The 13657-nt window shown below is 41.0% G+C and overlaps 1 protein-coding gene across 4 annotated transcripts in view; it reads right to left on the reverse strand.

Moving 5' to 3' along the window:
* Nucleotides 1-124: 124 nt before the first annotated feature.
* The window catches only part of FBXL2 (F-box and leucine rich repeat protein 2), a 56728-nt gene continuing 43195 nt past the window's right edge, over nucleotides 125-13657 (reverse strand). For 3 of the 4 annotated variants that reach the window (XM_054193607.1, XM_054193609.1, XM_054193610.1), the window contains 6 exons: nucleotides 13124-13254; nucleotides 9023-9083; nucleotides 7518-7562; nucleotides 7171-7227; nucleotides 3062-3274; nucleotides 125-2090 (listed from right to left, as the gene is read on the reverse strand). In XM_054193607.1, the coding sequence (XP_054049582.1) occupies nucleotides 1983-2090; nucleotides 3062-3274; nucleotides 7171-7227; nucleotides 7518-7562; nucleotides 9023-9083; nucleotides 13124-13254 (615 nt within the window). In that variant the 3' untranslated portion in view covers nucleotides 125-1982. The remainder of the gene's footprint in view (nucleotides 2091-3061; nucleotides 3275-7170; nucleotides 7228-7517; nucleotides 7563-9022; nucleotides 9084-13123; nucleotides 13255-13657) is intronic. The other variant, XM_054193608.1, reaches the window with a different exon arrangement.

Below are 13657 nucleotides of genomic sequence, written 5' to 3' on the forward strand. Positions count from 1 at the left end.
TAAAGGTAAATAATGGAAGCAAACCAGCCCTGGTTTATCCTGCCCCCAACGCACGCACACACACGGCTCTTCTGCTTCTAATGGAAAACTTAGTTACATGTGAAATAATTGAAACAAATTCAAATTTGACATCAGCTGATTGTTTATTTAAGTGTCCTATATCAGAGTAGGTTCCATTTTGTTTTTTGTACATCTTTAATGCCATAGACTTACAAGGTTCATTATGTTCTTAAAAAAAAAAAAAAAAAGAGCCACCAAAAGGCAACACATCGCGACACGCTGGTACCCATGACTTTCCTGGTACGCTTGAGAATAAAATCTGCTTGAAACTTTCCCTTGCAGCAATATCTTACTGAACCTCTAAAGTATGATTGTAAGAACACTCCGCCGCTGCTCTGCAAAACAAGCGCCTCCTTGGCTGATTTTGTAGTAGTGAAGAAACCCAGGTACTGCGCTCTCAGCTGGAGTTCAGCCTCCACGGCGAGATTTTAGTTGATGGTCCCCAGCGTCTGTGTATGTGTGAAGCATGAACACAGGACAGCTGCTCTTGTCCATAAAAGTCTCTTAACGACCGGTCACACGCCTCTTAAAAAGTAGCTTAAAATTTTGGGGGGGAAATTGCAGTACTATCCAGCTGTAGCTTCTCCAACTGCTTTTTAAGCCAGTATTTCTATTAATTTTCAGTAAACACACGGGCCCTGAACTCTTAAAACATACACACACACACTCAATCTTACACAAAAAAGCTTTCCAAACTGTTGAGTAGTTTATCTCAGATAATTAAGTAAGTTGCTTAATATAAAAAAGTTTACCTAACCCTCTAGCACTGAAAAACTAAGGATGAAAGCATGGCCTTAAGATTTAATACATAGATTTTATTATTATTATCGTTCAGAAGTTGACAGCTTCTTAAATAACTCAAATGTGAGGAGTTTGGCTTTCCGCATTTGAAAACCACAGGTTTGGTTTGGTTCAGCTCCCGCCTACAGATTTCTTTGCCCGCTGCTGGCTGCGTCCCTGAAACGGGTGGGACAAACAGCTTGACTCAAATCCCTCGCTCCATCCTCGTCCCTGTGACTGACCCTGGTCTCCACGCTTCACCTGTAGGAAAGCAGGAGTAACACACGCCCCCTCTTGCTCGAGCTGCTGCATCCTTCCCTCCCAGGCGGAGGAGGTAACTGAGGACACACAGGACTGGCGTTATGGTAAGCACCATGTATGAGTGTGGCAGCCGATGACAGTAGAGTGCACGAGCTCTACCACAGTGGATTTCTTACCCCCTTTAAAGGCTGATGGCATAGGGCATCACACGTGCTTCGGTGACGGGCAAGCTTTGTACTAACACAGAGTTCAATTGAACCAAGCTCAAAAACTTGGAAAGAATATAGTTACCTTACCTTTAGACATTACCTATTATGTCCTTTGTATGTAATTAAATACGAAGCAGAATCATGAAAAAGTATAAGCTGTTTTGCTAGAAGAGCTCATGATTACCTTGCGGTTTTTTTGGTCAACATCTGCTAAAGCTGATTTGTCCTTAAACCTGATCTTGACTCTGTGGTGTATAGTACAGAACAGCAGGTTCGGTTCCTTGGTGCGATGGACTCGAGCCCCGCGTCAGGCTAGAACTTCACACTGAATCGTGCGCACAAATGCAAATTAACTTCCAAGTTTAGTGACCTTGTCACCAAGTAGCTGCTATGCTGAAATGCCCCCACATTTTACACGGTACTTCTCATGCCAGCAACAGAAGGAAGGAGTTACTAATACAAACCAAAGCATCACCAACTTAATCCACAGCTGCACATTACGTTAAGATTTTTTTACCTGGAAAAAAAAAAAATGCTTTTCTTGTCACAAAACTGGATGACCAAAACACCACCATTAGGACTGTCAGGAAATCGACTCCTTCCACCGACTCGCAGTCCCGTTCTTTTCTTCAACAACAACAACGGAATTTTTCTGTGTGGTTGCACTTACTGTCAAAGAATAATACAGCATCTGCAGAGGCGTTGTCCGCTCCCTCCTACCGACGGAGGGGGAGTTACTGGAGCAAAGTAAGCATGAACTTTCACGTGAGGTAGATGAGCCTGTGGATGAAAAGTCTCTGTTATAATGGGCGAGAAATAAACATAACCAGTAAAAAACAAGCAGTACACCTCAATTACTGCCAACAAGTCAGCTCTCATTCAGCTTGGGTAGCTAAAAAGATAATGTATCTATAAGCTTGATACTGCCCAAGCGGTCTTCTGACACGTCTTCTCCTGTCCCATCCGGCACAGGCACACTAATGTCTGGGTGCTCACCCCCTCGGGGTTCCCACTTATTTCCCAATAAAGCATGGATCAGCCCAGAGAGCTCCCTGTCGAGAGGGGCACGTGCTTTCCTGCAGGGCAGAGATGGACTCCTGCCCACTCAAAAAAAAAGTCTGTCTCTTATCTCCCATATTCCTGTCTTCTCTCGTCCTAGAAAGCAGCGTAGAATAGAACAGGGCATCTGCCCTCAGTAGTCACTACCAGGGATGAGCTTTCCAATTGCAAAAGTGTTTGGACACAGATCTGGGATACGAAGCTGCAAACCCACTTAACAGGCTAAAACACTGCCCCCCCCCAAGGTAGGTGGTCCCTGACCTAATGGGGGAGGTACGCAGGGAAAAAGTTTGTGGCTGGATTCCAGGACCTAACAGCCCTACAACCCATTAACCGAAATCTCCGTGCAGATGTTCTGCTATTGGCTCTGTATATTTTAGGAGAGTTAAAGAATGCCACTACACAATCCTAAAAACATAGAAGCCTGCTTTTGAAAAAAATCCGGAAAGCAGAAGATAAGCACTCGTTATTCCAGCAGCAAAAGCGTCATGAGCTATAAACAGAATTAGACAATTATTACTGCCCATTTAGAAAAGCTACGTTTAGTCCCTAGAGACGGGGACCTAAGAGAATCATATTCAGATTCTGCTTTTCCATCCTCCCTTGCCTGGGACATCTGCAGGATTCATACGATCTCCAGCAGTTATCAATGGCTCGGGCATTCCCAGCGGAACAAGTCAGAGAACACCTACTCTGATCCGTTTGATTCCGGCTCGCGTGACTTGCTGACAGTCATACAGCTCAATTCTCTCCAAGTTGTGGCAGTTCTCCAGGTGTTCCAGAGTCACGTCCGTGATGAGAAGACAGTTATCAAGCTCCAGTACCTGCAGCCTCTCATGACCACACGTACTGTTGCTCAGATGAAGAATCCCATCATCAGTGATCAATTCACAGTGAGATAAGCTCTGAAACAGAGGGCAAACAGTTAATGACATCGCTCAGTCCTAAGTTACTCTGTCCTCTAAGCGGCAGAAGTCCTCTTCAACCTCCTACATTCTAGGGGTTTAACAGTTACGAGTACACAGATGACACCCAGAAGAGTAACAGAAGACACAGCTCTATTTAACAAAAGAAGAGCTATACTTTATTTTTAACTTTGCTCCAAAATGAGTAAAGTCCCAAACCATGCATCACTGGTAAAACTTCTGTGGCCCCTTTGCTCTCTAAGAAGGTGGGAATCCTGTTCTGATTGTCCTGCACCGCCGTTACCGATGGGTGCAAACAGCACGTGTGCTGTGCCAGAAACAGGAGACAACTTTAAAGGATGATCAAGAACATACATGAACAGCTGAGGATCTACTGACGGGAGCTACTGTTTCACAGCTGCCATGTTTTCATACATACCACCAGGACCAAGCCTGTGCAAGTCCACGCAGATAAAGAACAATCAGAGTGGACTGATTTGCCAAATCATGATTTCAAAAACCCACAAGCGCTTAACACCTCAGGCTGTGCATACAAAGGGTAATACACATCTTGTACAGCTGCAGGAGCAGGTCTGTTCTGCAACAGTCAGCATAATAAACTAAAAAATTCTGCTCCTCTTCAACATATTTTTTTACTCCCTTGAATTTCAAGAGCACGGAAAAAGTTGCAGCATCTCAGGCAGTAGCACCACATAAAGCCATTTCCTGGTTCCTTTAGGGAATTCATGGCTTTTGAAGAAGCAATGACGATGACAACAACAGGAAACAGACTTTCCTCAGAGGAGGTTTAAAAAACACTGTCACCAGTGAAACGAATGCTCTCGAGTCTTCTGCACTAGAAACGTGCAGGATCTGTGCTCTCTTTACTCTCGCTCTGGGCTGGTTCCTTGCTTTATGCTCAGCCCTGTCTCTTGCCTGGGCTTGTATCTAAGTCTAATGGTGACTGGGTTTGACCCAGCATTTCTTTGCCACAAGTTTGTTTTTTTTTTTTCAGACAGCAACTGATGAAGAAACGTTTGCAGCAATCCAAAAAGGCTTTTTAACTCTGCGCAAGCTAACCAGTGCTCAAAAGTACCTCCTGCCAATCATCTGAACCAAACGTGTAACCCTTCTCTCAGTATATCACATCTACCTGCCTTTATTTCAGCCTGACAAGGAAGCCCGAGGACTACCAACCTTACCCGTATTTTACCTCAGCTGGAGTCACGAGCATTTCTTGCCTGCTACCAGACACACGGGGTCTGTCCTGCCTTTTAGAACAACTTGCCCCTCAACTTCTTTTTTCTCCTTTGCTCATCAGGATGAACAAGTAACCAAAGAGGCTGGGAGAGAGGTCTGCAGCTCCCCTCGAGTCTGCTGGGGAGCCACCTCAGCACCTTCCCTTCAGCTCCAACTGGTCCAGTTTTACTCACCGAGTGTGGACCGCTGGCAGTGACTCCAAGCGACACCACGATTAGTGCATACTGTCCCCAAAAGACAACGGAGACGAAGCGCTCGCCCCTATCGACAGTGTTTTACCTTATGTCATGTTTACATTCTGCAAGTCTATCGACTCTTTGAATACCTAAGTTCTCTCCCATACCTACTTCTGTTATGTACGTGTTCTGAGCATTTGCTTTGGCTCACAGCCTGGAAACAATCAGCAGTCGCAGGGTTAAAGAACATTTATAATAGATCTGCTGTTTCAAGGAAGGACAGGAGGTTACGTGAAGCTGTTGGCTACAGCAGCAGTCTGCTGGCTAATTACGAGTTTTCCGTCCCAGGAAGTAAGCAGCTTATAAAATCAGCTTTCCTGAGACACTGTATTTGGTACTGAAAGGACAATACAGGATGTACAGCTGAGTTCACAGAACTTTGTAAAACAAATACGCCAAACGAGACATACTTTGTATTAAATGATTTTTCTGACTTCATAAGCCTATTAGAAAGTGTTAATAACACGGAACCGATGAAAGTAATTACTTGAAATCTTTAGAGCAAAAAGATATGGTAAAATTCTTTTTCTTGTTAGCACATACTAAATGCTGTGCATAAATCAAATATGGCATCAAACACAGCATGACATACGGTGACAGTACGAAACAGTACAATCAACATCACTGAAGAATTTGACTGTCTCCTCATCTCCAGGAATATTATGAGTATTTCACAGTTTCTCTAATAAGCTGAATGTACAAATATTAAACACCTTCCCTAGAACTTACTTCTTAAGTCCAGTAAGTAATAAAGCATTTGAGTATCCTGATATTGATGAAGATGTAACAGCTGGTTATAATTGGTCTGACAGTGCTTTGCTTATTTCCGCTGTCTACCAAGCCTCCAAACACCAAGAAACAAATTCAAAACTGATTTCCGCAACTTCAAAATATTTGTTTAAACTGCAAATATACCTCAACAGCCACACAAGAGTCTACAGAACCATCAACAGTACACAATTTCGCATTTGAAGTATCAAGATTACTTCACGTGGAGTTATTTGGCACCTGCTAGTTTGTTTTTCCTTTCCCTGTAATTCTCCGCCATCACCGTTCACTCACAATCTTTGAGCATGTATCCTTCCTGCACACAGGATATACGTATCAACAAAAAAAAAAAAATCAGTTTTTCTGTCTCCCTTAGAAAAGGTATCTTTTTTTACCAATGCCACACTTTTGTGTCTGTGGGTTAACACACAAAGGCGAGCAAACAGGAGCAGGTTCAGAAAAATACTTTGAAATCATGAGGTTTTATGGTATCTCTGGTGAAGTACTGGCAGACCTGGTACAAAAGATCTCTTGCAAGTCCTGGTTACAATTTAGATTACAATACAAAAACATGTCTGTTGCAGAAGAACAGAAAGTGTCCCATATAAATGGTTCCGCATCTCCTGACAACTCTTTGTTTGGCTTAACATTAAGAATTATGGTACAGAAATAAGGTTGGACAATTAATAACCAAAAATAAAAACCAACAACAATAAAAAATATTGAACAAGCTCCTTTTTAAAAGCCATCTCTCCTCACGTTGCTACCTTAGTAACACTGAGCGAATAACACTAACTAATCATAACACAATTTAATTAATGAAGCAGCAAACCTTCGTTTAATCCCATCTAAGAACAGATTATAAAGATACTTGTTCTCTCAGGTAGATCTGAGGTAGTATATATATAACAAATCTACACTTACAGGACAACTGGCCCTAAATACAGGAGCTTCTATTGTCAGGACAGTCTAGTAATTTTGGAGTACCTTGACTGAAGAACAGCCAAATTTATGTCACCTGAAATTGCTTTTGATGTTCTGAAAGATCCAAGCAACCACTCCCTAGAAAACAGTTATTTGAAATACGGTAAGCAGGGTACCCCCCACTGAAGGCATCTCATTCGTCTCCAATTACGTTCAAAAGTCTAGGTCAAAAAAACCTTTCATAATTTACTATGTAAATGTAGTCCCTGGGAAAAACTGCTTGCATGCAAAACTCATTACAGAGCGATAACATTTATCTTCACTGGGTGGTTCTGTTTATTCAGTATTTGATGTGAAGTGTCACACTCCCTAAGAAAACCATTAGTGAACACTTAGGAGTATCCGAGTACTCTAAGTTGAACTAAGTAATCAAACGTGAAGGATGTTAACCATAAAATACAAGCTTTCTGGTTACTACTCACTGATTTGGTACTATTTTTTTTATCACAAAATGCATGTAAATATTTTAGGAATAATTTGCTTCTTTTAGAATACTTATGAAACTTGCATATATTTGCACAGTATCACACTACAGCAGGAACTTGTTCCAGATAGAGAGTGAGCCGCCTGTTTTTGCATTGCAGGACTTGGGTATGTCTGTGGTTTGGGGGGATGTACTACAGCTCACAAACAAAGAGTTAAACTTACCAATGCTTGTAGCTTAGGACAGTGTATAGAAAGTTGTATCAATGTGCTGTCGGTTATCTAGAAATAAAAGAAACGAAACAACCATAAGCAGCAGGCAGCAGGAGAGTCAACCCTCAAATAAGATACCTCTTTCTCTACCAGATGAAGGTTCTGTTATTTCTGGAAAACACCCAATCACCTGTTACTCTTCAAGCATTTCCCTGTATAGGATTTCACAATTATTATTTTTATTTACTATCATAACCACAGAAATATTAGTAAAAAAACAAAGCACATCTAACTGAAAGTGCTAATGCACTGTATTCTTACACTGGACGTTCAATATTCCTTTTCATATTAAACCTCACCAAAACACATTCTTCCAAGTCCATCTTCTCCAGCTCGTGGCAATTCTAAAATAGGCAAAAAACAAACAGATAAACAAAAGATGAAATAAAACAACATATAGACATAAAAGCATATGCAGGGCTAGTAATATGGGATAGCACAGCTTCCAAGAGGAAATTGTGAGCTAAATCCCTTCAAGTATTTGATCACCACAGGACAAAAAATGGTAAAAAAATTAAAAATAATCCGCAAGCAATACACCACCTCCCTCTCAAACCTCTACGTTTCAACCTTTCTCTTACTAAGCGAAACGTCTCCTCCTTGCCCTGTAAGGTCTGAACAGTGTGTATCAGGACTCACCCACCCCCCGCTTCCCTTTCCTCTTTTGGGGTCAACCTCAATTCAACCTACGGCATCTATAGCCTGTGCACTAAAGCTGACTAATCTGCACGCAGACGATCCAACTGCTGCGTACATCAACCTGCACCAAACTAATCGGAAACATGCTTAAGCCCATAAGGAACATCTCTCTTCACCATCAAACATTAGAAAGAAGCCTTGAAAACAATTTGCTTTGTTAATGAATGTTGAAAATTTTAAAATAGTGTCCACTTTAATGCTGGGAGAAAGCTGCACTTCACATTTATACAAGCAATTTTCCTAACACTCCAAGAGATCCCTAGCAAGCTTTTAGAAGTGCTTTCAATATCTGATCATGACTAATTTCGAGAAGATGATGTAACTCTGTGACCCCGCAGCAGACCACATGGTGCCACGCCTCAACCCAAACCCCAACCCATTTTCCCACGGGCATAGGAAGAAACGGTTTAACTTGCAGCTCCCAAAAGCAGGCTTGAGGTGACTACCGAAAGCCCAAGGCTGAATGATTAGAAACCCACTGTTTAACCACTGTGGCTGGAAAAAAAAAACCCCTTTCATTCAGACTAAGTATCAGCAGTGTAAATGAATCCTCTTCACAGAGTATTATTTTTGTGTTCAGATTTCCTAAACCAGCAAGCATACAAGTCTAACTTGAAGCACTTGATACCATCAATATGCTTACTTTACATATTTACAGCACAAATCCGGGCACAAGCGCTTATAGTTTATAATGCATAATGTCAGTATTTTTGTAACTTCAAGGTATGCTCAGATTAATCTATTATATGGTGATTTTTTGGGTGTAAATATCACGAGGGTATGTGTGATCCTTATAGGGGAAATTTGGCTAGAATACATCACACAAGTTTACAGTTATGTTAAACATAATAAATGCAATCGAAACACACTAAAAAAAAAAGAGGAGAAAAAGGTGAAAAATTCAATGATAGAATGCAAAATAGATCAAGTTGCAGCTCTAAGTATAATCCAGAAATAAAATCACTTTTTAGTCCCCTCCTCCACTGGGTTCTTCCTACTTTGTTTTTCTTCTTCTCCTATTCCTTCCCAGCAGGACTACATCAATCCACAGCTGCTCAGCAGCAAGGAAAACAAGGCGAGCTCTGAACTTCTGAATGACCCTTACCCGTGCTAAAAGGGTAAAACCAGCATCTGTAAGATGTGAACATCTTGCAGCTTCCAAAATCCTGGAAAAGTTGTAAATGTTAAAGAAAACGTTAACAGAGAGAAAAGCAAATGCATTTGAGATACAAATCTGTCTTTTGCAACTTAAAGCTCCCAATAGCAAATGTATATATATGCCCCTTTTTCATAGTAATTTGCAATTAAAAAGGTCTGATCCAGCTTATTAGAATCTTCTGAGAGTCACAGAAGAGATTAAGTTCAACCCTTAAATCTTCTCAACATTTAGCGGAAAAAAAATTATAATTATAGGCAGTTTGATTTCTTGTTTCAGTAAGACAGCATAACGCTTACGTTTTCTGAAGTGTTATCTGAGGAAAGATATGGAAGAATAAACCCTGAGTTTAGAAAAATGCAGATGAAGCCTGCAACTAAAACCTGGTACCTAAACACAGGATGTTGAGAAGTCACAAAACTGAGAAACTGCTTACTAGAAATTCACTCGGAGCCTCTGCATGGAGCACAGTGAAGCAAGTTACCAGAAAGCAAGGAGCTTAAATTCTCCAAGCCCACAGTAAAAACAATTAACTACACCAACACAGCCTTAAAGAAAATAAGTGTTTTGGAAAGATATATCTAACACTCTTCTGAGAGGTTCTGGGGAGCAGTATTGATAAAAAACAGGTCAACTGCCCCATACGGCACCACTAGTACAAAGAACAGGCTTCCATCCCGTAATTGGTCTTTTGTCATTGTCATTGTTTTCTTCTTTTTTTTTTTTTTTTTCAATTAACACTTTTTACTTTGCACATGGAAGAAGTATCAAGATGAATGAGGGGAAACCACAACACCATGTAATAAGTAGCACAAACTAAGTGCAACTTACCCACTCACCACAGCAAACACTATACTGGGGTCGGTGGGGAGGAGGCAGGGAAAGATGGACAAAAGAACCCCTAGCTGTGGCAACACTTAGAGGCATCTAGATCCTTCCACTGACTTAGAAGATCATTAGAAAGCTCTCTCTCTCTCTATAGAGAAAGTGCAAAGAGAAAACCCATGCTGTGTGCATCAGAAAAATACAACCCCAGCAGAGTACGGGATGTGGGGCTCTGACTAGGACTTTGCTGGATCAGTCTCTTCCAAGTCAACAGCAAGAGCACAGCTGAGGTTAGAGGTAAAGCAGCCCCACAGGATACACCCTCAAGAACCACTTCCAAAGTGCTAGACTCCAACAAGGTTCAGAAGTGTGATGGAAAATCAAGGACAGCCAAAAGAGAGGTACAAGACAGGTACCGCTTCCCAAATGGATGGTTTTAACACCTCTGGATTTACTTTCACAGAATCACATTTGGGAACTTTGTGCCCTTCCATCGAGGGCAGTTAGCAACCTACCATAAAATACTAACAGCTACTTTGAAAATTACCTGGGATACCAAACCCCCCCCACCACAAAAACACGAGTCAGGTCACATTTGTTACCCTTACTGCTTTCATCAATTACTTGCTTTAAACCCCACCTACACTTAGAACCATTAGATCCCCAACCCCATTACATTTCTGACTTTAAAGGATGGGGGGGGAGGGCAGAAACGACATACAGAGTGTGCAGAATAGCAGGGATGCTACTTACTGTACCTCTGGGTGAAAAGAAGAATATGGAAACAGAGGGGTAAGAAAGCAGAAGACTAGCAGCTCTAGCTTTCCTGAAACTGGGTGTGCAATCAGTCAGAAGAGCAGGATGGGGAGAGCGAGCTATACATGCACACACTGCATCAATCAGGCCCCAGTATGAAAAACAGGTGGGAAGGCATCGGTCAGCATGAAAATGAGCAAAGTTCTAATTTTTGCTTTGTTTTAGTGATTGTACTTAATTACAGAGGCCCCTTCTTTTTGCCAGATACAGCTGACATTTATTTCCCATCCAACAATTCATGACAAAGTACCTAGCGTAGGAGCTGGTGAGGCAAAATGATATCGGAGAGTGGATTCCCCACTCTTATAAAGCAATGTTCTCTGAGACAGACCTCACAGCTGCATTTGTTGTCTACAGGTGTCTTTTGGGCACACCTGGAGTATCTCTGCACACAGCACCTCCCTACTCTTGTTGAATTAGCAGCAGGTGGGAGAGAACATTAGCGGGGTTAAAGGCAACGTGATCCTAATTTTCACAGCCCCGCTTAGACAAAGACATTCCTGGTTCATGGGTGCTTTTCTCAATAAGCCTCACCAAAACACCTAGCAGTATTTTAACACTAAAAAGCTTTAAAAGAGAAAAACAGAGAAGGTATCAAGCACTTAAATGAGCAGACACAAAAAGGGATGAGGACATGTCTGTATCTGGAGATAGGGAGGAAAAAAAACAGCTGAAGGGAGCTGGACAAGCTTAGGATTTTTTTTTCAAGGAGATGGCATTTGTGAGTGCATTTAACAGCTGCAGAAGACAGTACTACCATGGAAAGCAGCTTAGTAGGATATCCTCAAAAGCTTCCTAACAAGGCCAGCGCACCCAACAGAGGCAGGGGAGTTTTCTTTCATACGCAACACTGAAATATTCAGAAGGTACAAACAAGTGTGGAATTACATTTACCTTTGATTTCCAACAAAATTTTTATCAAGTACTTCTCATACATGATCCCAAAAGTCTAGATGTAACCACTGTATCCTCTGTCCTTCCATCACACACTCCTCTGCAGTAATCACTGCAAAGGGTCATTTTTTTTCATTATACTGTTCCTCATTAAAGGAGAAGAATGGCAGACGCCTTCCCCCTCGTGGCACAGACAGGGGCTAACAGTTTACCTACCAAAGCCAAAACAATTCCTGATACAGTTGTACTGCCCTTGAAAAGAATTGCACAACTAAGTGCACTTTAGACCTCCTTTTATTTCCAATCTGACCTGTGAATTAAGTGAATGTGAGAAATCGTGCAGAAAGACCTGTAATACCAGCACAGCTCTCTAAGGAACACAATTAAGAGTGTCAGAAGACTCCTAAGTCCCAAATATGGGCACACATAAGCTCTTGTAAGTATGAACCGTTACATGAAGGGGGCTGTCACTCTGGAATTGTCTTAAGGACAGGTTTTCTATAGTAACAAAAGCTCTTTTTCACTGAATCTGCTAAAGGAACACTGCGTGACAGCATATTGCACACTGGCATTTGAATGTAGCTTCCCCTTATTTTTACAATCTACTTTCCTCCATTTATCTGTGATTGAAGTATAAGAAGTTGCAACTCCTGCATGTTCCTGTCATAAATGGAAATTTAGTGTAATCCAAAATTTTTTTTTGTTTTATTTAATTTACCTTAATTAATTTACCATATTAGACCTTACAAGAAGTATTATACGTCTCTACAAGCGAAGAGTCGTTGTATGACTGAGCTTCATTATTAAAGCTGAAGCTGTCTCCACTTCTGAGAATACCACCATAACATACATGTTAGTGCAAATTACATCAATGTAAAAGTTTATATTTTTTTTAACTCATGAGCCCCTATTACTCAAAATGCGTCCCATAAATATCAGTCCTCAGTGCTTGCAGAGACATCAGGACACTCCATATCAGAGTTTAAGAATGTCAGGATGTACTGCAGAGCATATTAAAAATACATTTATAATAAAATTTGTAACTATAACACTCAGGTATGATTTAGCTGTTTTTTACAAGACAAATGACTGCATAAAACCACATCAGAGTACAAACACCACAAGGCACAACACAATACGGATATTTTTACCTTTAAAAAAAATAATGAGCTTTATATCTTTTCTTCTGGCTTGTAATTAGTACCTAAAATACTTAGCTAGAAGCACAGAATTGAACTGCTAGGTTCAACGTATTTTATTTGTCATACATTAATTCTTGTTTTTCCAATAAACAGAGGGCTACATTCATATGCTAGCTACAGAGGCCCAGCCCTCAAGTTCACGTTCAGCTGGTACTTCTAACTTAATTTTTTGATTGCAAAGGTGACGCAAACAATACAAAGCTAAATTAAACCCGTGGATATCAGCTGATTATCTTCAGGAGTGAATTCCTTAGATCACGCCAGTAACGACATACTCACAACACAACATACAACACGCTCGTGACATACTCACTTCAGCCTTGGACAGTTTAGACCAAGTGCTGTGAGAGAAGCATCTGTAAGGTTGCTACAGCCTGAAACACAGAGCGACTGAAGTCTATGACATCCTCTACAGATTTTTACAATGCCTTCATCTGAAATTTGCTGCAACACAGAAGAAGGTTGAAGTTACTTTGCTACCAAGTCACCAGCTAAGAACAAAAATTGAGTCATATTACTCAACTGTTAGTGTCACATTATATATAACCATGGCAACCTGTGGATTTTCAACTAAAAAACACTGTTGTGAAATCATGTTCATTGGTAACAATGAAGAAAATCAACGCACACAATTCCTACTTATCCATGTATTTTTCCACAGATCCCGCGTACTGCTCAAAGGCTGTGTGAAGCACAGAGTTGTTTGGTTTTGTCTTCCTTTTTCACTTTGCTTTTGGCTTTATAATTTTCAAAAAAAATTTTTTTTTTAATTGTAGTTGTCACTGTGTGAAACAGCTTGCTGCTTTTATGTTTGCAGAGTTCAGGTCTTTCATTCCAGTGACTGTTT

Source organism: Rissa tridactyla, chromosome 2 (assembly GCF_028500815.1).
Source record: "Rissa tridactyla isolate bRisTri1 chromosome 2, bRisTri1.patW.cur.20221130, whole genome shotgun sequence".
NCBI classification, from domain to species: domain Eukaryota; kingdom Metazoa; phylum Chordata; class Aves; order Charadriiformes; family Laridae; genus Rissa; species Rissa tridactyla.